A 23,187-nucleotide genomic window follows, 5' to 3' on the forward strand; every position below is an offset into this window, starting at 1 on the left:
ATTTATCTTCTAGTGTCTATATGGTATTTAGTTTAATTATTTGTCTTTCTGAGTTTCTGTGCCTCTAGTCCTGGTTGCTCGTTATAATGTTAGCTCCCTTCTGTGTCCGCTCTGTCCCAGTCTCATCTATGTTTCGTCTTCTGCATGACGTCTATTGTCTGTGTTTTGTCTTCTTTCTGCATCAAGCTGTTGTGTCTTTGTGGGGGTCTCAGTGTAAGTCATGTCTCCATGTTTATCTGCTGTTCCTGTCATGTCTTTATATGTCTCTATATTCGTTTACCTTTCTGTCTCAGAGTCAACCCCCTGTTTTTGTTCCCATGTTCTGTTACTTCCTGTTTTGTTTTGGTACCCTCTGCACATTATGTTCAGTTTTGCTTCCCTTGTCTCATTTAGCTGTGATTAGTGTCAGCTGACCTTCCACCTGTTGCCTGTTCGCTTAACTGTGTGCTGTCCCTGTAAGTTACTGCTTGTCTGATAATTAGCTCCTGAATTTGTTAAGTTGGTCATTTTTGCAAGGCGTCGACAATAAAGCTGTTTTGAGTTTTGCACCTTATCTTATAAGACATGCACTTTTGGTTCAGTTCCTACCTGCCACACAGCAGAGACTTGACAGAGGACATCTGTCCATTAAAGTTTGAATTCAGTTGGATCATGAAACAGGACAATGATCTCAAGCACAGCAGCAAGTCTGCACCTCAGCCTGATTGAAATGCTGTGTGTGGTAGGACTTAAGCATAAACAAATGCCTGCAGACCTCACAGAACTAAAGCAGTGTTGTTGAGATTAGTGGATCACAGGCTACTGAACCATGGAGGTGTGTATTTAGATTTTATTTAGTTTAGATTCCTGGAAAGATTTCTTTTTTCAAACGACTCTTTTACCCAAATAAAATGCCACATCATCACAAAGTGCCTCACCTTCTAGTTCACATGTGAATGTAATCGCTTCATCTCTTTAGAAGAAATATCAAAGACTTTCCATTTGAGTGCATTTCTAGAATAATACAAAAACAATTGAATACCATAAAACTGATCTTATTGAAAAATTAGAACTCTGAGTGCACTGCAGCCAGTCAGAAAGGAGCCAATAAAAGAACATCTCCAGGAGATTTAACAGGCTTTGGAGGCTTTGTGCTGTGGGCTGCCCTCCAAATCCTACCTTAAAAACAGGACTTGTGTTTTCTGCGCTGCTTTTTTTCACCGATTAAACTAAAAGAAAGAGGCAAGACTAGGGATGGGTACCGGTGTCCGGTTCTGACATAAACGGTAGTAACCAGACCGAAAAGCAGCGCACATTTCGGTGCTTTATTTCGGTGCTTTTTTTTTTTCCTGAGCCAATTCTAGCCAATCATTTTACGTTTCCGAGGATAGTAGGCGGGGCCAGGTACGTACGTTCTTTCAGAGCAGAGCTACAGATTAAAAATGCCCAAGGCGAAGCGGTCAAAAGTCTGGCTGTACTTCACAGCAAAAGGTGCAAACTCAGCAGCCTGCAACAAGTGCTTTAAGCTGATACTGTGATACTGTCAAAGGAGGTAACACCTCAAATCTGATGAAACACCTGGCGATGCATAGCGTTTTTTTTTTTAAAGCCGAGAAATTTGCCGTGTTTGATAGCTTGCTGCGAGACCTCACACCGTGCACATCTACTGCGGGTGTGGTGCCTGTTAGCGGACCTGGAGTTAGCAACATCCCCCCAAAAGAGTAGAGTCCAGGCCCCTAGCCCTGTCAGCGTAGCAGAAATGATGACGGATGATGATGTCAGCAGCATCCGTTCTCCTCTGCGTGAGTAGCTTCATGTTGTTCGTGTGTAATTAACGTTGAGTACGCTAACCACATTATCACATTAACCCGTTTGTGCCCAGATTTTTTTCAGAGTTGTAAGGCATATCATTTTATCAGTTGAGTCCCTCTGAATCATGTTATGTATTTATTTTTTCCATTTTGTACTTTTTTTTTGAAGAAAATAGCATTTTTATGACTGGCAACAATTGTTGCCAGTAGTCACACAGCTTGTCACTAGGTCAAATGTCACCTAATAATAATAATAGAGAAGTAATAATAATAATATAATAAGAACAAAATAATAATATAGTCATAATAAATAATAACAAAAAGGTGGAGCCTCAGGTTCCCCCTGTATAAAATTCAAAACATCAAACAATTTGAACTGATTTCTTTATTCTCAATTTTTTTATACTCAAAAACTCAACAAACATTTTTTTCTTAGAACCTCTAAAAACATATATACATATATAACATATTTCTTCCCATACATTCCATCATCTTTCATGCATGTTCTACTCAGTGTGGTACTTCTTGAAGCACTCCACATGTAGTGGCACATCACACTTTCCACACGCAAATGATGTGCGTCCGCCGCAGTTCTTGCATCGCTTGTACCTGCTACCAGTGTTGCAGGGCCAGTGGTTCAAATTATCAAACCTGGTGGCATCAGTTATCGCCACCGCCATTGAAGATCTTCTGCCCTGCCTACTTGGCTTTGTTCCATGGCGCAGGAGGAGGGTCTGGGCTACCAGCCTCTGGAAGGAGAGGAGATCCTTCTCCCCGCTTTTCCAGGACCTAAATGAATGACAAAACAAGCATGATAGATGCATGAATGTGCATCGTTTCATCCTTTCTACAACGTCATGCCCCATATGTAGAATGTTCTGTAAAAGCAATATCACACTTGAGTTTGTGATGTTGGTCTGGATATCATCACTGTTGCTCTTGTCGACCGAAGAGCACTAGCGATGACCTCGAGTCAAACATCACCAACTCGATTGTGATATCACTAAATAACATACAGCCTTGTGTACCTGTAATAGCACCAGCTGTTCACCATGGCACTGTTCAGGGCCCAGCTGAAGCATGGCCACCACCACTTCTTGGACCGGATGTTGACTCTGTAGCGGCTGACAAACTGGTCATGCAGGTCCACTCCTCCCATGTGTGTGTTGTAGTCCTGGATACACTTGGGCTGTCTGACCTTGTCCATAGTCCGCTTCTGTTTATTCCATCTCTTCGCCTCAGTTTCGGTGAACTCCCTCTCCATGTTCGACACCACGGTGACCACGCTGTTGTCATTCCACCTTACAATCAGCTTCTCTGCCTCAACCAGATACTCAGCATCTCCTCTGGGTGTCTTCTTGAAGGTCTGGGGTGCTGTGAAGGGAACGTTATGGAGCTGAGTTTGTCGCATCGTGCCACAGCTGCCATAGCCTCTCAGGGTCATCTCATCCACCAGGGACAGGGTTGTGAAGAGGTTGTCGTGGTAAAACTTGACTCCAGGTGGCACTTCAGCTTTCTCTGCCAGGCCAAGAACCACACTTGGACCCTGACCAAGTCCAGTTTCCACCAGATGTGTGTGGCTTCCTACATATGGCTCCATCTGATGGACAAACCCGGAGGAGGATGCTAAGCTCCATATTTTATACCCAAAACGAATAGGCTTCCCTCTAATAAACTGTTTGCACCCATGCCTTCCAAAATACTCAATCATCATCTCATCTACTGCCACATGTTCTGCTATCGGGATTGCGTTGTTGATGTCATTTAGATGCTTAAAAATGTGAATTTATTTAGCTAGGAATTATTCTAAAAGGACTAAAATGAGCCATTGTACATCATTCTACAATTTTAAAATAAGTAAATTAGGAGCAATCCTGCAGACAGTGTTTTCCTTTAGTTAGCGACATGCTATGTGCCCACTGGCAACTTTTGTTGCCACTCACAGAAATAAGCCCATGAACAAAAAAATATTTATCCTAGGTACAATTTTTTTGGGGAGGGTTACTCTAGAGACTTGAATGATTAAATAATTATAAATATGTTTGGGGGGAAAGTCATAAGAAATTTATGAAAATTACCTCTTTCCAGGATGATTTGCATCCGCCATGTCTTCAGCCAGAAAGAGCGGGAAGCAGATGATGTCATGCGATAGGAAGCACTTGGAAACGATTTTTTAAAAATCAAAACCTTTGTCTAAGTTGTCTACTAGCATATAAGTGGAAAAAGTTGCATTAGTACCTTTGAGATTTTTTATTGTGAGTCGAAAATGACAGTGATAAACTTTGGCAACAATTGTTGCCAGTGGGGCAAAACGGGTTAATGCATGTAAGGTGAACTAGCAAACACCGTCGTAGTTACATGCGGCTGTCTTCTTGTTTGATGGCAGATACTCCCTTCACCCTGGCCAAAAAGGCTAAAATGACCAAAGAAAGAGTGGAAAACAGCTAAACATGAGAGATTTTTGGACAAACCCATATGTAAAAGATATATAAAAATCTTATAAAGTTTGTATCTGTCTTGTGTGAAACTTGTATGAAAAGCATACAAGAGTGAAAACAGATATAAGATCCCTTGAAAAATTATATAAATGAAACTTGTATGTTTTGGATACTTACTAAAACAATATATGAAAGTAATGAGAAAGTGGCCACTTTCATGAGTGAATCATATAAGCCTTAAATGATTCACTATATGAAGTAGGCCACATGTTATGCAAGTCTTGTATAAGTTTTTACTATTTCTTTTCCATATGGGAAGTTTGTGTTTTTTCCATTGTTTAAGCACTACTTCCAGTCAAGAGTGATACCATATATGCCCTATAGCTGCAGAAAAGGCTAACATTGTTATCTTTTTACAAAAAAACAGCTAAACATGAGAGGTTTTTGGACAAAGTTTGTTTTCTCCATTCTTTAAGCACCGGTTTGAGCACTGTTTAAGCACCGGCACCGTTTCAAAAGTACCGGTTTGGCACCGGTATCGGATAAAACCTAAACGATACCCATCCCTAGGCAAGACACTCTGCGTTTTTGGGCTGAGCTGTGCCCTTACCTAGAACTACCTTATGACCAATTTATGCTTGAGTGGGAAATCCGTGTCATAACCTACAGTGTGTCCATAACAAGCATAAATGCTTGGACACTTGCAGAGGTTATGTTATGTTGAAGTCTAAATCAGGCCTTAGTGATGCACAATAAAGCCGGTCTTGTGTTGGAGCATAACTGTCTGCTTCCAAACTTCATTCTTTTGTTGCAGTGTTTTTGCTCTGCAGCTTGTAGCATCAATCCTCAGGCTGAAAAATGACTTTTTAAAAAAATAACTTATCATATACATAATTTATCTTTCAGTAATTCAAGAAGCAGGAAACAGTAAAAATCTCCCAGAACGTGGTGTTATTGAGTTTTGAGTTTTCAGCCACATGTTGCCTTCACTGTCACTAAAAGCAGCTGGAGGAGATCTCTGCTTGGTGTAAAGAGGAAGGTCTTCCTCCTGACTCCTCAAAGGAAGCTCAGCTGTGTTTGCTATGGCGTGCCCTTCAGCACACGATGAGCCGCCTCAGCAAAGTGACCAGAGACCTGGAAACCCACCGCTCTCAGCACTTAGCAGAAATGGCGGAGGTAAGGTATCCCCTCTGAAGATATCAGAATGTGACAATAAGAGAGAAAGTCTGTTATCTGTCCTTTCTGTGCGTAAGGTACGCAAGTCGCTGGAGCAGATCAGATTCTTCACGGAGCACAAAAATGTTTTGGCTCAGGAGATACAAGAAGAGAATGATCACCTTAAGGAGCAGCTGCGGCACCTAATATCACTTCAAGGTGTGAAAAATTCTTACCTACACAATATACAGATTACAGTAACTCAAGAGCAGAATTAATGTAGTGTTGCCTCATTATTGGATGGTATTTACCCATAAATTTCTAAAGACAGATGTTTTAGTCTCATACTCTAAAGGACTCCGCCTTCTTATTCTTTTATCATCCTAAACATGCTGTATTTACTTGATTGCTCACAAATTTAGGGAGTAATCAACCCCTCTCACTGATTTCCTCTGTCAGATGCCCAGATTAGCGAGGTGGCTAAAATGCTGTACCAACAGGGTCTCACAGAGTTGATTCACAGCAGCCCCAGTGAGCAGGTGGCATACCTCCTGGTGGAGAGGGCTTCCCTGCTTGAGACAAGTGAGCTTACAGACAAGGTGACGGGATATGGAAACACAGCCAATCATATGGGGAAAGGAGCACAAGTGAAGAGCACCGGCGTATCCCAGGTTAGAGGAAGAACATCACAAATTCAGTCTCATAAGGCCAACATACATATTGTTTTCCTAGTCTGTGATGCTGTCTTCAAATGTTATTCTACAGGCTGCCCACAAGGGGGCACCACGTCATGGGCAGAGCGCATGGAAAAAACTCTTTGGACTCAAGTCTTCACAGAACAAACATACTTTTATTCCTGTATGTATGTCGTTAGTTCGCTCATCTCCTTTAAATACTAACAAACACTAAGATTGCTCTCAGGAACTGATGCTGACTTTATTTTTGTATAATGTGTAAACATAAAGATCTTGCATGTTAGCCATTCACCAGCATCCACATTAACTACAAACTCTTATTTTCTGTTCCAGTGTTATTTAGCTCTGTTCTGAGCACAGGTTAGGGAATTTGCATGGCAGAAGAATTTCAAGATACTACCCGACTGATGCATCTTGACACACTGCACTTCTCAAGGTGTCCAATTCTTGCATGGACCTCTAAACATTTACTCTATATGTTCCTGCTCCTGCTTACTTCCTTTTAGAGCTTGTCAGTTATTGCTGTATTGGACATGCAGTAAGTTGATGCGTGTTGTATTCGCAGGCTGAGGCCAGATTTTTGGCTGGCCAGGAAAGCAGTTTGGGGAGAGAATGCTCCCGGCTGGAGCGGGACCTGGAGGAGGGCTCCCGTCGGCTGGCAATGGCGCACAATGAGATCCGGCGTTTGACTGATGAGCTGGAGTCTGCTCATTTGACCCAGAGAGCGTATGGTGAGAGATATTAATCAGCAATTTATAAAGAGGCTGTCATTCTTAAACTGATTTCTCATGGTGGCTTGCAATCACAATTGTCTCTGTGTTTATATGGATCTGCTAAATGCAGCTTTTCCTGGAGGCATTTTGTCCCTCCCATTCATGGAAATATTGCAGGAATGCCCTGAGGGAATTTCTTCGAATTTGGAGTAGACGTTCACTGTGACTTAATCCTGAGGTGATTATGTTGGCCTTGCAGTACCACCGTGTTTGGTATAGCACACTCCTAAGTATAGTTAATTTAATCACATGTAACCACTGAACATCCAAGGTATGGACATTGAGGCTGTGGACAGCTACAGGTACCTTGGTGTTCATCTGAACAACAAACTGGACTGGACTCATAACTCAGACGCCCTCTACAGGAAAGGGCAGAGCAGGCTGTACCTGCTGCGGAGACTCAGGTCGTTTGGAGTGGAGGGCCCACTCCTGAAGACCTTCTATGACTCTGTGGTGGCCTCAGCCATCTTCTATGGTGTGGTCTGCTGGGGCGGCAGCATCTCTGCTGGGGACAGGAAGAGACTGAACAGGCTGATCCGAAGGGCCAGCTCTGTTCTAGGATGCCCTCTGGACCCAGTGGAGGTGGTGAGTGACAGGAGAATGGTGGCTAAGCTGTCATCCCTGTTGGACAACATCTCCCACCCCATGCATGAGACTGTGACAGCACTGAGCAGCTCCTTCAGTGGGAGACTGCCTCACCCACGGTGTGGGACGGAGAGATTTCGCAGGTCTTTCCTCCCCACTGCTGTCAGACTCCACAATAAAGACTTTTGCAGCTGATCACACACACACATCCACACATGTGCAATAAGACTAAAGTGCAATAATCTTTTCTGGCATCGTTGTATTTTTACTCAGTTGTATATAGCATTTGTATTATATTTTTCTCTTATTGTATATTTTATTCTATTTTATTCTACTGTATATAGTATTTTATTTTATTCTGTACAGTTGTGTACTGTATTTATTTTTATTTTATTTTATTCTAATTTTTGCTTCATAACTTTTGCACTGTCCACTTCCTGCTGTGACAAAACAAATTTCCCACGTGTGGGACTAATAAAGGTTATCTTCAGAATTATTGTACTAAATTACAAATCAAGCAGCTATGTTGTTAGTAGCGTTACATACCATCTTTAGTTATCTGCAAGATGGGCGATTAGAAATAAAAAAAAACCTTCACCCATGTTTTTACTTGCACACTATAATTAACTGGCTTCAGCTTGTGTGCAAGGTAGAGGAAAAATACCAAGGTAACAAAGGTGTGATGAGCGGTCAGGCTTGCAGTACTGCAGCCCTGTTTCCACCCACACCCCTTTCTACAGTGGAGAAGTTGGGGCTGAACATTTCTTTGTGAAGTCTAAGGAACTTGTAAAGAAGGCGTCCGTACGTTTTTAAGTTTCCTTGAAGATGTTTTACCTCTCATCCGAGAAGCTTCTTCAGTTCTAACAGCAAATGGTGGACAGTCCCAGATTTTAAACCCTATGGGAGTGTCCCCAAGAGGTTCATCCTCTACCTAATCACATGAGCCAAGGTGTGAAAACGGGTGTGGGTCCCAGTCAGCCAAAGTTTCGGGTGAACCTATTGTGAAGTCTAGCCCCACCCGATCATGTGATTTACTGAGGTCAAATGTCCCAGGATGTGAGTGGGTGTTAAGGTGTCTGGGAAGGGATCTCAAAACTGGATTATAGATGGCAGACAGTTGGTGTCGTAAGCCACCGCCTCTGTTCAAAGATGGTCGTTCACAGTGGGCATGACAGCTCATCTCATGTAAAAGTAATGTAACAAATGATTAAAAAATACTCTCTCTGGGGAATAATTGCACTAACAATACACAAGCAAAGCATTATTTGAAGAAAAATTAACAAGTACTGTGTGATACACTGGTTGTTGTGAGTAACACATCAGAATTCTTTATTTCATTCTCATTAGAGCCTCTCCTGGGATAAAAGAGAAAATATACACATACAAGGCAGAGGGTCATTCAACACACATCATCATCATCATCATCATCATCTTTAAAAAAAAAGAAAAGAAATACATACATCAATCAATAAATCACCCATGTCCAAATGCAGATATAATTTATTTACAAGATTTTCAGAAGCTCAAAAGTAACTAGACATTTGGCTAACAGGCTTTTTCATGGCCAGGTGAGATCTGTTCTCTAGTTATTCTGTAGTGTTCAGTTCAAGATTGATGTGTTTTATTTGACACTGGATACATATGTATGTCAAATGAAACTAGTCGAAAGCATGCAACCTCAAAGTTCAGTCCTATTTTCTTTTAGCGTAAAATAATCAGCCATGACTGCTTGAAAAGACAATGCCACATACCTTTAGTTGAATCTGGAACTGACTTTTAGCCTTGTTTGTATAACACAAAAGCAGACTCTTAAAATAAAACTGAAGTTTTGACCCCTGTAACACCAACTTCATTCAGAGAACTGTGTGCTTACTCTAGCTTCTTTTGTTTTTCAGAGCCTGAGCTGCAATCAGCACAGCAGGAGGTGGAGCAGCTCCGGCAGGAGGTAGAAAAGCTGAAGAAATATGGTGAGAATTGTTTTGCATGTTTTCGGCACAAAATTGCCACTACGAGTTCCCAACAGATAGTCAGACACAGTTTGTGATTCACTTTGGTTGTTAGAATAGCTTTATAGCAACTCTTTGCTGAAATGTCATCCAGCATTCATCCGTGCTCCAGCTTACTCCACACATTTCCCCTGAAACTACTGCGCCGCACCTCCCCTGCAGCTGAGCCAACAACACACCTCGCCACTACCAAAAAATTGTATTCTAGAAAACAGTTTTCAAAGAGCTAATTGTGAAACGAAGACAAAAGCAGGTTTACATGCCCCATACAGTTCAGATTCATGAACTGGAAAAAAAACCCTTCTTTACGTAGTTTTCCCTCCACCGCAGATCAGCAAGGAAACAGCTTTTATTAACCCCTCACCTGTAAAAGCCTGATGGGGTATTGTTGTCATCCTGCCAGGTGGGCAGGTGGCATTGAAACCCGAGCTAGGATATTCAGATTCATGCCTCGGGTGTATCTCCTAAAAATCTCAGATAAGTTCAAGTTGAGATTTTAAGTATTCTGAAAATCTTGTGAACACGATAACTCGAGAAGGAATTGACTTAGGATTTTTACATTTACAACATAGATGCATCTACTAGGATGCCGAGGGGTAGCGCTGGTGGCGATCAGTGTTTTGTATAATAGACTTGGACCAATAAACTGAGACTGCTGGAGCATTATTTCAGCTTCAGAAATATGGAGTACAGCAGGTAGTACAGTGTTTAAAAAATGTAAATTAATCACATTTATTAAGTAGAGCTTCAAAGTGTTTAAAGTAAAATAAAAATGATAACAGTGATAGCATGTTGTATTATTATTATTATTATCATCATTATCATCATCTAATGCAGCGGTCCCCAACCCCTGGGCTACAGACCGGTACAGGTCTGCGAGTCGTTTGGTACTGGGCTGCGAGAGTTGAGGCTCGGGTGTGAAATTCATGATTTTCAGCGTTTTCAGCGTTATTTTTTTAAATTGTTTGTATCGTTAACTCAGTTTTCCTGTGTCTTTTCCCGTGTGTTATGAATAAATCTTCTTTTTATTTGGTACCAGTACTAGTTTTATTTAGTTGTATTTATTTGCGACACCTTAAAGGCCAGTCCATGAAAATATTGTCTGATACAAACCGGTCCATGGCGCAAAAAAGGTTTGGGACCGCTGATCTAATGAGTACTTTTTTTTTTTTTTTAAGAAATTGTGGAATTGCGAAAGACCAAAGAGCTAAATGATCGCCTGGACCTCGAGATCAGAGCCTTGAGGAATAGGGTTCGCTCCTTGGATGCTGAGAAAACCTCTTTGCAGCAGACGGTAAGAGACCAGCTAGAATAAAGTAATTTACAAAAACATACAATGAAGAATTTTTATCGTCCATAAGCTGAGGATAAGATCTTTTCATAGAAGAGCATTAGATTACATTTACAGTACTCAACACAAATCAAGCACATAACTTGCTGTACTTGGTTTCTTTGCTTTGGTTTGTTCATTAGGAATTATGTGGAATGTTCTTTCTCTCATTTGACACTAATTTCATTTACATGTTATCACATATATTAAAAGCTGTGGTAAATAACACAGTACTATGCAAAATTCACCCATCATTTGTTTATATTTTGTTTAGAGATGGACCGATCCGATATTATGTATCGTTATCGGTCCGATACTGACGTAAATTACTGGATGGGATATCGGAGAGAAATAAAAATGTAATCCGATCCATTAAAAATCACGAAAGCACCTCACAAAACTTGCGACATGGCGTAACTCAGCTCATAACCTTAGCACGTCGGAGCAGTATGCATCACGTGAGAGAGCGGCTGTGGCGTGCGAGACCTGTCGGCTGTCTGGTTGAGTATTTGGAGCCTCGCTACCAAACCAGCATTTCATCTCCGAGAAAGTTATCCCACAGAGAAGTAAAGCAAGTGTGTAAAGTTCATCTCTGAATGTTTGTAAAGCATTCCCACGTTAAGCATAACAACCGATATATAAAGCGACTCCCTCCCTCTCCTGTTGCTACTTCAATCATGAAACTGATCAATGATCAGCTGATCAGCTTATCTGTCGCGACTCCCATCTCTCTTCTTTGTTTTTGGCCCACTTTGCAACAGAAAGAGGAAACCAGCGGCTGAACAACAGCAGCACGTGTGTGTCTGAAGCACGTTCCCTTCAGACACACACACACACACACACACACAAAAATCACCTTGTTAATGCAAAAATACTATTTTATGCCTTCAAACTGTGTTTTCTTTCGCCAACTAAAGACATGGCAATAAATGGGAATAAATTGTGTTTTTCCAGCAGGCAGCTAGCAACAGTTGTCCGTTATGTGTGTGCACAATAGTGGTTCATCCTGTTAGTTAGGTGCATTTTTGTGCTCGACTTATTCATAGGTCAGCGTTAAGCATCTAAACAAACGAAAAACATTCCTCTGAGAAAGGATCAGGTTGAAGGACTGGACTGAAAATGAGTGAAAAAGCAGCCAGTGTCCAAAGAAAAACTTTAAAAGACCTTCAGAAAACCTGGAGAACTATTGCTCAGGACCACTTTTTAATAAATACAAGGAGCTCTCGCTCCTCTGAATCAAAATATAAAGAAATGAGGGTTGGGGCAAGACTTTTGTGCAATACTGTATCTTTGTGAAACTGTTAGATTTATTTGCTGTTATTTTCTGTACAGTATAATTTAGTTAAAATAGCAAAGTTCTCAGTTCTCATTTTGACTTTGCTGTTAATTCACAGCTGAATCTGAAGTATATGAGCGGTACATGCACCTACATGTTAACTGCATGTGCAGAACAGACATTACACAAATGTATGTAGCATAAAGGCCCCTGTGAGCTGCTCTTTTATTTTGTGTACTGTATGTGTGTTTGTCTTAGGTCGTGTCGCTGCAAGAAGAAGCAGAGCAGCTGAAGGCAGCCTTACAGGAGGAGCTCCTAACTAAACAGGCTCCAGCCAAACAAGTAACAGAGATGACTGAAGTAAGTCTGTTTAAACATGATGTATTAACTCAAAGTTTTGCATTTTTATGCTATATATACATATTTTGGTAACAGGAGCGTTTTGGAGGAAGTTAGCTTTGAAACCTGCTAAACTGGTCTTACGCTATTTTTGGTACTGCTCTTACATAAATGCACAACTAAGAATGCAACAGCAAATTTGGGGTTTACATAGGCAGGAGACTCATATGCACAATGCAGGAGTGAGAGTATGACATGGAAAGTTTTAACTGCTGTTTGAATAATCTAAAATGAACAAAAGCCTACAGGGAAAAGGAGCGAGGGCAAACAGGAGCTCGTGAAAGGAAGGTTAGGCAGCGCTTGGGCAAACATAACACAGCTTGACAGAGAGGAAAACAGAACTATCTTTGCACAGATGGCTGGTCAGTCAGTAGGAGACAGGTGGGCAACATATATCAGCTGAAATTAATTAATACAATTCAATTCAATTTTATTTATATAGCGCCAAATCACAACAAAAGTCGCCTCAAGGCGCTTTATATTGTACAGTAGATAGCACAATAATAAATACAGAGAAAAACCCAACAATCATATGACCCCCTATGAGCAAGCACTTTGGCGACAGTGGGAAGGAAAAACTCCCTTTTAACAGGAAGAAACCTCCGGCAGAACCAGGCTCAGGGAGGGGCGGGGCCATCTGCTGCGACCGGTTGGGGTGAAAGAAGGAAAACAGGATGAAAGACATGCTGTGGAAGAGAGACAGAGATTAATAACAGATATGATTCGATGCAGAGAGGTTTATTAACACATAGTGAGTGAGAAAGGTGACTGGAAAGGAAAAACTCAATGCATCATGGGAATCCCCGGCAGCCTACGTCTATTGCAGTATAACTAAGGGAGGATTCAGGGTCACCTGGTCCAGCCCTAACTATATGCTTTAGCAAAAAGGAAAGTTTTAAGCCTAATCTTGAAAGTAGAGATAGTGTCTGTCTCCCGAATCCAAACTGGAAGTTGGTTCCACAGAAGAGGGGCCTGAAAACTGAAGGCTCTCCCTCCCATTCTACTTTTAAATACTCTAGGAACAACAAGTAAGCCTGCAGTGCAAGAGCGAAGTGCTCTAATAGGGTGATATGGTACTACAAGGTCATTAAGATAAGATGGGGCCTGATTATTTAAGACCTTGTATGTGAGGAGCAGGATTTTGAATTCAATTCTGGATTTAACAGGAAGCCAATGAAGGGAAGCCAATACAGGAGAAATATGCTTTCTCTTTCTAGTCCCTGTCAGTACCCTTGCTGCAGCATTTTGGATTAGCTGAAGGCTTTTCAGCGAGTTTTTAGGACATCCTGATAATAAAGAATTACAGTAGTCCAGCCTGGAAGTAATAAATGCATGAACTAGTTTTTCAGCATCACTCTGAGACAGGATATTTCTAATTTTAGAGATGTTGCGCAAATGGAAGAAAGCAGTCTTACATATTTGTTTAATATGTGCGTTGAAGGACATGTCCTGGTCAAAAATGACTCCAAGGTTTCTCACAGTGTTACTGGAGGCCAAGGTAATGCCATCCAGAGTAAGAATCTGCTTAGATACCATATTTCTAAGATTTTCAGGGCCGAGTACAATAACCTCAGTTTTATCTGAATTAAGAAGCAGAAAGTTAGCGGCCATCCAGGTCTTTATGTCTTTAAGACATTCCTGCAGTTTAACTAATTGGTCTGTGATACCTGGCTTCATGGATAGATAGAGCTGCGTGTCATCTGCATAGCAGTGAAAATTTATGCTATGTCTTCTAATGATGCTGCCTAAGGGAAGCATGTATAATGTAAATAGAATTGGTCCTAGCACTGAACCCTGTGGAACACCATAATTGACCTTAGTGTCTGAAGAGGACTCTCCATTTACATGTACAAATTGGAGTCTATTAGATAGATATGATACAAACCACTGCAGTGCAGTACCTGTAATACCTACAGCATGTTCTAATCGCTCTAATAGGATATTATGGTCAACAGTATCGAATGCAGCACTGAGGTCTAGCAGGACAAGCACAGAGATGAGTCCACTGTCAGAGGCCATAAGAAGATCATTTGTAACCTTCACTAAAGCTGTTTCTGTGCTGTGCTGAGCTCTGAAACCTGACTGAAACTCTTCAAATAAGCCATTCCTCTGCAGATGATCAGTTAGCTGTTTGACAACTACTCTTTCAAGGATTTTTGATATGAAAGGAAGGTTGGAGATTGGCCTATAATTAGCTAAGACAGCTGGGCCTAGAGATGGCTTTTTAAGTAAAGGTTTAACTACAGCCACCTTGAAGGCCTGTGGTACATAGCCGATTATTAGAGATAGGTTGATCATATTTAAGATTGAAGCATTAATTAATGGCAGGACTTCTTTGAGCAGTTTTGTAGGAATGGGGTCTAAAAGACACGTTGATGGTTTGGAGGAATTAATTATTGAAGTTAACTCAGAAAGATCAATTGGAGAAAAAGAGTCTAACTTAACATTGATGGTACTAAAAGTAGCTGTAGATAATGTTACATCTGTGGGATGATTATTGGTAATTTTTTCTCTAATGATAAAAATTTTATTTGTGAAGAAGTTCATGAAGTCATTACTAGTTAACGTTAAAGGGATTGTTGGCTCAGTAGAGCTCTGACTTTTTGTCAGCCTGGCTACAGTGCTGAAGAGAAACCTGGGGTTGTTCTTATTTTCTTCAATCAGTGACGAATAGTAAGATGTTCTGGCTTTGCGGAGGGCTTTCTTATAAAGCAACAAACTATTTCTCCAGGCTAAATGATGATCCTCTAAATTTGTGACACGCCATTTCCTCTCCAGCTTACGAGTTATCTGCTTTAGGCTACGTGTTTGAGAATTATACCACGGAGTCAGGGACTTTGGATTTGAGGCCTTAGTTTTCACAGGAGCTACAGTATCCAGAGTCGTACGTAGTGAGGAGGTAAAATTATTAACAAGATAATCAACCTCTGTTGGAGTAGCGTTCAGATAGCTGCTCTGCTCTATGTTGGTACAGGGCATTGAAGATGATAACAGTGGGTGGATTATATTCTTAAACTTAGTTACAGCACTTTCAGAAAGACATCTACTTTGATAAAGTCTACTCTCCACTGCTGTGTAATCAATTATTGTAAATGTAAATGTTATCAGGAAATGATCAGACAGCAGAGGGTTTTCAGGAAACACTGTTAAATGTTCAGTTTCTATGCCATACGTTAAAACAAGATCTAGAGTATGATTAAAGTGGTGGGTGGGTTCTTTTACATTTTGAGAGAAGCCAATTGAGTCTAATAACAGATTAAATGCGATGTTGAGGCTGTCATTTTTAGCATCTACATGGATGTTAAAATCACCCACAATAATTATTTTATCTGAGCTGAGCACTAAATCAGATAAAAAGTCTGAGAAATCAGAGAGAAACTCTGTGTAAGGCCCAGGTGGACGATAGATGATAACAAGTAAGACTGGTTTCTGAGTTTTACAGCTGGGGTGGACGAGGCTAAGCATCAGGCTTTCAAATGAATTAAAAGTCTGTCTTGGTCTTTCGTTAATTAATAGGCTGGTGTGAAAAATTGCTGCCACACCGCCCCCTCGGCCTGTGCTTCGAGGTTTCTGGTAGTTAGAATGACTCGGGGGTGTTGATTCATTTAAACTAACATACTCATCCTGCTGCAACCAGGTTTCTGTAAGGCAGAGTAAATCGATTTGTTGATCAATTATTAAGTCATGTACTAACAGAGACTTGGAGGAGAGAGACCTAATATTTAATAATCCACATTTCACTGTTTTACTCTTTGGTTCAGATGTGGATACTGTATTGTTCTTTCTTTGTGATTTTTTATGTTTAAGTTGTTTATTGCTGGTTTTTGGTTTGTTTTTTGTCTTTTTGGGAGCTGACACAGTCTCAATGGAGATGGGTTTTTGGGGGGGTAGCAGGAGGAGAGAAGCTGCAGAGAGGCGTGTAAGACTGCAACTCTGCTTCCTGGTCCCAACTCTGGATAGTCATATTTTGGGGGGTTTAATAAATTTGTCCATATTTCTAGAAATGAGAGCTGCTCCATCCAAAGTGGGATGGATGCCGTCTCTCCTAACAAGACCAGGTTTCCTCCAGAAGGTTTGCCAATTATCTATGAAGCCCACATCGTTTCTGGGACACCACTCAGACAGCCAGCAATTTAAGGAGAACATGCGGCTAAACATGTCACTCCTGGTCTGATTGGGGAGGGGACCAGAGAAAACTACAGAGTCCGACATTGTTTTGGCAAAGTTACACACCGATTCAATATTGATTTTAGTGACCTCCGATTGGCGTAACCGGGTGTCATTACTGCCGACGTGAATTATGATCTTACTGTATTTACGTTTACCCTTAGCCAGCAGTTTTAAATTTCCTTCAATGTCGCCTGCTCTGGCCCCTGGAAGACAATTGACTATGGTTGCCGGTGTCTCTAGCTTCACATGTCTGAGAACAGAATCACCAATTACCAGAGTTTGACCCCCGGCGGGTGTGTCGCCGAGTGGGGAAAAACGGTTAGACACATGAACAGGTTGGTGGTGTACCTGGGGCTTCAGTTTAAGACTATGCTTCCTCCTCACCGTCACCCAGCCGCCCTCTTTCCCCAGCTGCTTGGGGTCTGCCGGGGAACAGCTAGCGGGGCCTACGCTATCTTCGGCTGCACCAACTACAGGGGCCTGGCTAGCTACGGGTGAATGAAGGGTGCGAAGCCGAGTCTCCAATTCAGTAATCCTGGCCTCCAGAGCTGCAAATATGCTACATTTGTTACAGGTATCATTACTGCTAAAGGAGGCCGAGGAGTAACTAAACATCTGACACAATGAGCAGGAAAGTGCAGGAGGGACAGGTGAAGTAGCCATGGTGCTAACGAGTCGGCTACGAGCTAAGCTAAGCTAGCGAAACAGTAAAGAGACAGTGAGTGAATACTTTGGCTATAAATTAGGTAGTGAGTACACAGAAAGGGTGATTCAGATGAAGCACGTTAAGATTATACTATGAAAAAGGGATGTATCAAAAGATTTAAATTAAATTGCTAAGCAGAAAAGCTACTCAGAAACACCACTGTGTTTGAGCAGGAACAGGAAGTGATACTCTACCACAAAGCGAGCGAACACCAAGTGACAGCGCCACTTGGTGAAGACAATTAGGATAATCACACTGGAGCCCGACACAGAAAATAAGAGAAGAGACACAACAGGAATCACACAGACAGGCAGGGGGAGGAACAGATAGAGAACCACTTCGGGATCTGAAATAACAACAATCAGACCATGAACTTAAACACATGGGCTGTAAAACTGTCAACTAATTTCTTCAATAGCCAAAACAGCTATTGAAAATTCACTAATATCACTTTTGCCTTCTCTCTAAGAGAGGATGTGCTAAAATCCTGCACACTGTTTGGGTTATTCTATTTCAGTACGTGTTAAATTATAAAATATAATTATAAATAGTTAGGATTGGTTATAATTGTCTAATTAAGGCATCGCACAGTTCATGCAGATTTGTCGACTGCACATTTGATGCAAATTTCCTGTTCCACCAAATTCCGAAGGTGCTCTACAGCAACCTGAACTTTTGATGAAAGGAAAAATGGATTTATGCTTTTATGTTCTTTACACAAAATTATAATTCTACCATCCAAATGTCACAACAGAAATTGAGACGTATTAGGTCAGGAAACGAAGCCTTGTGAATTGTAGCCTTAGTTTCCTGTTCTTAGCTGATAGGAGAACCACTGCTGCTGTAACCCATATTCTTTGAGGTTTGATTTGTTATAGATTCAAAGACGCTGCTGCCAGCTTGAAGTAGTCTAGCGATTCTCCTCTGATCTGATATCAACAAGAAACTTTCAGACCATTGTAACACTGGCGGTGCAATACTAGTAGTGGGTATGTAAGACCTGTTAGTGCTACTTCTAGCCTTCTTTGCATGTAGTACAGGCAGTATAGTTACCTTTAACCACAGTACGAGGACAGAAGGGAAATATGGGCCAGATCAGACAGGTTCTTGATTCGTAGGAGCCAACGGTGTATGACAACAGAGGACTTGTACGCAGTAGGTGTAGAAAACAAAATTGCATTTATTGACAATTATTAAAGTTTAGCAGGTTGTGCACATTTAACAAAAGTAGAGCGTGCTTCTTGAAAACAGAATAAAATAAAATAAACCCCACAAATAGTCGACCCAAGGATATGTTGTCTTTTGTGTCCTTTTTTAAAGTCAAATGCAGTCTGTCAATGTTCAATAGTCACTCGGTGTGTTTGTAACCAGTCGGGTTACCATCTACCAGTTCATCTGGCTCTTTGGGGTGGGGCTCGCCATCCAGTACTGGAAAAGGGATCCTCGATTCTTCTCAGGTCCTCAAAACCAATCCAATCGAAGTAAGCAAAGAAAAAAACCTGACCTGGGGACCAGGTCAGAACACAGTAGTTCAACATTTAAGCTATGATGTCTGTAACTTATTATTACTACTAATTGCTTGTAGTGTTTCTAAATTTATTTCAAAATATTCTATGTTGTACAACAATTTATTCTAATTTCAAAGGGAAAAGTGCATAGGAAACACACATTTAAAATAATACAAAATAGCTCATCAGTGCATTAAAATTACACATTGGCTTAAGACTTATCAAGTTTCAGCTATATAAAGTGCAGGTGAAGGCACTTAATTTCACATTGCTAATACTTAGTGTGCAGAACTATAATAGAGATTGACAGACCACGTTAGGGCTGTGCGATATGACCAAAATCTCATATCCCGATATTAAGACATCTATCGTCCGATAACGATATAAATCACAAAAATGTAACATTTTCTGTAAATTCTGTGAATGTCGGGCAGCTCGACTTGCGTGAAATGTTTCCAGCTGGGCGTCGCGTACCTGGAGTCAAGTGTTTTAACTGATACATGAAACGATACATTTTTAGACATAAGTTGTAACGGCCGCCGTTTTCTTTGTGAGTATTTATTACACAGCATGCTGCGGGGAAAAGGCTGTTCTAACGTTTGAGTCTAAGGTTTATTTTTTAGCACCTGACGGCTCCTTTTTGCTTCTCATCCGTAAATACTCTGCATCTTTCACGTGATTCAGTTTATTTTGAAAAGTCTCAACAGGATCTTGAGCTTTATTGTGAAAGGTTTATGTGGAAAATAAACAAGCGGACACGAGGTGGTTTTACCGTCGTTGTTGCTAACGACAACGCATAAAAACAAGCGCTTGTCTGTCTGTAGTGTGGTTATATTAAATATAAGAGAAAGAGAGAACTTTAGGAAATTAATATAGCCACTACAGTGATCATCAAAATAATGAAAAAATATTGCCGTAAACAGTTTATTTTGCGACACCACGAAACAAACGATAGCGTAAAATGAAATGATAGACGTTTTTCTATCGTCATCCGATATATATCGTTATATCGAACAGCCCTAGACCACGTGACTTTCGCGCATTGCTTTGTGGGTACCCGTGGCAACAAAATCAAAACACTGCATCAAGCGCTAGTATTTCCAGCACTGGTAATCATTAATTCTGCGGTTTTAATCCCTACTTGCATTTTATTTGCCCCAAAAACAGTTATGTACAAAACGACAGAGAACTCGGCAGGTCCGTACAAAGACAGACTTGACGAAAAGGTAAAAAAAAAAAAAGGAGGAAAAAAATCAAAGGAGTGAAAAAGTTAGACCCATACGAGCATACAGAGTGGAGTAAGGACGTTAGCGTGCTGCCCAACTTTCATCACTGACATATTTTTTATTATATTGTCCTAAGTGTGAGTGCATACACTCACAAGATGTTTATTAACTTCAGTACCGCTTGCCACGCGTTCCCAGAATCCTTTGCGGTTTTACCCCGGAATGACGTCACATTTTCAATCTCTATAGCTAGGTTTCATTTGACGTAGACGTGACGTCGACGTAAAGCGCGAAATTTGACTGGCGGTCGGAAGTGAAAAAGATAAGCGCAAAATCACAGACAGACAGTACGCAAAATGCCTATGTCCTGTTGTGTTTACGGATGCTCCAGTAGGTCGACCAGAGAAACCGATAAACGGTATTTTAGGGTACCAAAAATAGCCCAACGAAGAGGAGAAAAATGGAAAATTCTAACCGAAAAACGTAGGAAAAAATGGATTTTAAATTTACGTTTACAGTCGGGAGGAGCAGAGTCTGCCAATGCCCGTGTCTGCAGCGACCACTTCGTCAGAGGTAATGTTATGTTTGCAAACGAACTTATTAGCATTAGGTTGTCGTTAAATTCTCGTTTACTTAGTGCTTTTAAGTTAGTAGTCTAATATTGACTTGATTGGGACTATAGGCTGCCCAAGTGCTTTGGATGACGAAGAGTGAATGAGCTGCAATCACTTCTCCATCCTCCTTTGCAATTACCCAAGTCTTCAGAGGTGTCTCGTTAGACCTCTGGGAATGGTTTACCTTGAAACAAACAACTGTCACTCTAACGAAGTCCTAAGGATGTGGCATGTTTGTTGACGTTAAAGCCGCTACCGCTAACTGTTAGCGTGTTTAAGATAAAGCAATATAAGAACAAACACTCACCCTTGCAAACACCAAACTGTATCCATCACGGAGACGTTTTGTTCCAAGGTTGTGGACCCACCCGCTGACAAAAAAATTGTACGCCTCCAGACTCTTGAAAGCTTTCATTTGCTGCCTAGTGTAGTAAGAAGTCTGGAGGACCAAGTAGTTGGTGATATCCACAGCCTCGATAGTAGGCAAATCCTTTACTTCTGTGGTGTATTCGGACATTTTCAAAGAATACGGATCACGTCCGATATATTTTTTAACTATCTGTTTATATCTCTCCCGAGAAACGGGGTCTAAAGTTGCACAATAGCTGCTCTCCTGACTCTCCACAGTGTCCTCCATGTTTACTTCCGCCCTCCACTCAAAAATCGCGCTGCCTCCGCACGTCATCAGAACCACGTGACCGCAACCCAACTATTAGCACCATGAGAAAAGTGAACATATCCTAACATAACAACTTTGCACAAAACCATAGATTATACATCAATACCACAGTAATATGACATGAACCTTTAAAGAACATTTCGTATAAAGTGCAAGAGACTCAGTGCTAATTGCTTTAGCCTCGGAAAGGGCACTTTCATTGCAAAATGGCTAGCGGAAATTAGCATCGGAGCTAGCGGTAAGTAACATGCTATGCTAGCGCACGTGCACAGACTGGGACTTACCATGTGAAGCAACAAATGCTACACGGGGCTTCACGTTGGCTCATGGCCTCTGGAATACACTATCACTCTTATTATTTTCACCGGAAAAGGACTTTTACTATCCAGTTAGCTTCTTCACCGCACGGGCAACGGATCTTTCACCGTCTGTGTCTCTGGCGTATCTGACTGGTACACGAAGGCACACACAGGTGTCCGAGGAGCGCACACAGATTGGGGGAAGGGTCAGACCAGCCTGATTGGTTGCTCAGTGGATCTAACAAACACACTCTAAAGGACTAGGTCCTGCCTCCACACCATTTATCCACATATTAATTAAACTTATGTTTACATGCTTTTTATCAGTATTTATTATATTTAATTGCTCCCCCCCCCCCCCCAATATTTATTCCCATTGTGAAATTAGTATTTTAATCAAAAGAGTATTAATATTTATGCAATCCTATTTTTAACACTGGGTTACGCCATGTTCTGTAAACCCTGTCACAAACAAACTACATCATAACCCCACCTTTCTGCCTCATTCTGATGCTCACATTGATCTTCAGCAGGTTGTCAAGACCATGTCTGCATGCCTAAATGCACTGAGTTATTGCCATGTCATTGGTTGATTTGATATTTGTATTAACAAGTAACTGTTAACAGTTGTGCCTAAAAATAATGGAAGGTGTGTGCATTTCGCAGTATCATTTATTTAAATCTTAATCAAGGATGCTGTTTGTCTTTCTGTTTGTTTGTTTTTTTTTACACTTTTAATGACACGTTACATTCGTTGTTCTCAGGTTGTGTCTCTAAAAAAGAAGGCAGAGCGACTGGAGTCAGCCCTACAAGAGCAGCAGCAGCAACTTCTCACTGTGCAAGTTCAGGCCAACCATGCCAACGAATTAGCCAAAGTAAGTCAAACTGTCACAGTAGTGCTTTGTAGCAGGCAGGATGCAGGACCCAAATGCAGGACGCTGAGACGGAGGAATAAACTCAAAGTGCTGCTTTATTGCTGAAAAAACTAACATTGACTACAAAACTAAACTGGAAAGAAGAAACTTCAACTGGAAACCAAACTTGGAATTTGAACAGGAGCACAAGTGAAACACAGAGCAAGGAAAACACAGGGCTTAATACACACCGGAGTAATCAGGGAATGAGACACAGAAGGAGAGCACAGCTGGGAGTAATCAGAGGTAACAAGACAAGGGCTGTGTCCCAATTCAGGGTCTGCACGCTTGAAGTACGCGCACTACGCGTACTACGTACGGTGCGTACTATAAGGCTGTGTCCCAATTCAGGGTATGCACGCTTGAAGTACACACACTACGCGTACTACGTACGGTGCGTACTACAAGTACGGGAAGTGCGGAAGTGCGAGGCTTGTGAAATGGGACGGTCTAGCCTTCGTCGCGCTGTTCAGGTTGCCTAGGAACCATGATACTAACCGCGAGAAATGTTTCATACAGCTTTGTTTGACAGAAATGAAGGAGAAAAAATGTTTTGTTGTTCATTCATTTTTGTCATGACATCACTTTGATTAGTTGAGACCACAGGACTGTAAAACATGATAG

At 41.2% G+C, this 23,187-nt stretch overlaps 3 protein-coding genes across 7 annotated transcripts in view; 1 reads left to right on the forward strand and 2 right to left on the reverse strand.

Annotated features, from left to right (window-relative positions):
* emp3a (epithelial membrane protein 3a (MAM blood group)) overlaps nt 1-21,859 on the reverse strand; it is a 37,146-nt gene extending 15,287 nt beyond the window's left edge. The window contains exon 1 of the mRNA XM_025907240.1: nt 21,635-21,859. The gene's annotated coding sequence lies outside the window, so the exon portion shown is untranslated. The remainder of the gene's footprint in view (nt 1-21,634) is intronic.
* The window catches only part of si:dkey-264d12.5 (golgin subfamily B member 1), a 45,346-nt gene that overhangs the window by 1,499 nt on the left and 20,660 nt on the right, over nt 1-23,187 (forward strand). For 2 of the 5 annotated variants that reach the window (XM_019359268.2, XM_019359269.2), the window contains exons 1-10: nt 1,725-1,781; nt 5,234-5,404; nt 5,482-5,602; nt 5,843-6,054; nt 6,149-6,241; nt 6,644-6,809; nt 9,332-9,403; nt 10,621-10,736; nt 12,307-12,408; nt 22,414-22,524. In XM_019359268.2, coding sequence (XP_019214813.2) covers nt 1,749-1,781; nt 5,234-5,404; nt 5,482-5,602; nt 5,843-6,054; nt 6,149-6,241; nt 6,644-6,809; nt 9,332-9,403; nt 10,621-10,736; nt 12,307-12,408; nt 22,414-22,524 — 1,197 coding nt within the window. In that variant the 5' untranslated portion in view covers nt 1,725-1,748. Of the gene's footprint in view, nt 1-1,724; nt 1,782-5,230; nt 5,405-5,481; nt 5,603-5,842; nt 6,055-6,148; nt 6,242-6,643; nt 6,810-9,331; nt 9,404-10,620; nt 10,737-12,306; nt 12,409-22,413; nt 22,525-23,187 lie in introns of those variants that run through there. The other 3 variants (XM_019359270.2, XM_019359271.2, XM_019359272.2) reach the window with 3 other exon arrangements.
* LOC109202263 (piggyBac transposable element-derived protein 3-like) lies at nt 1,845-4,111 on the reverse strand. The gene is made up of 2 exons (XM_019359273.2): nt 2,819-4,111; nt 1,845-2,579 (listed from the first exon to the last, which is right to left on the reverse strand). Exons 1-2 carry the CDS (start codon nt 3,502-3,504, stop codon nt 2,297-2,299), a joined length of 969 nt encoding a protein of 322 aa, XP_019214818.1. The 5' UTR covers nt 3,505-4,111; the 3' UTR covers nt 1,845-2,296.

This window comes from Oreochromis niloticus, linkage group LG5 (assembly GCF_001858045.2).
Source record: "Oreochromis niloticus isolate F11D_XX linkage group LG5, O_niloticus_UMD_NMBU, whole genome shotgun sequence".
NCBI classification, from domain to species: domain Eukaryota; kingdom Metazoa; phylum Chordata; class Actinopteri; order Cichliformes; family Cichlidae; genus Oreochromis; species Oreochromis niloticus.

Coding starts and splice junctions, on each gene's coding strand:
- LOC109202263 (XM_019359273.2), bottom strand. CDS start 3,504: ATGATGATTGAGTATTTTGGAAGGCATGGGTGCAAACAGTTTATTAGA. Junction 2,580..2,818: donor AACAGCTGGTGCTATTACAG/GTACACAAGGCT, acceptor TCATTCATTTAG/GTCCTGGAAAAGCGGGGAGA.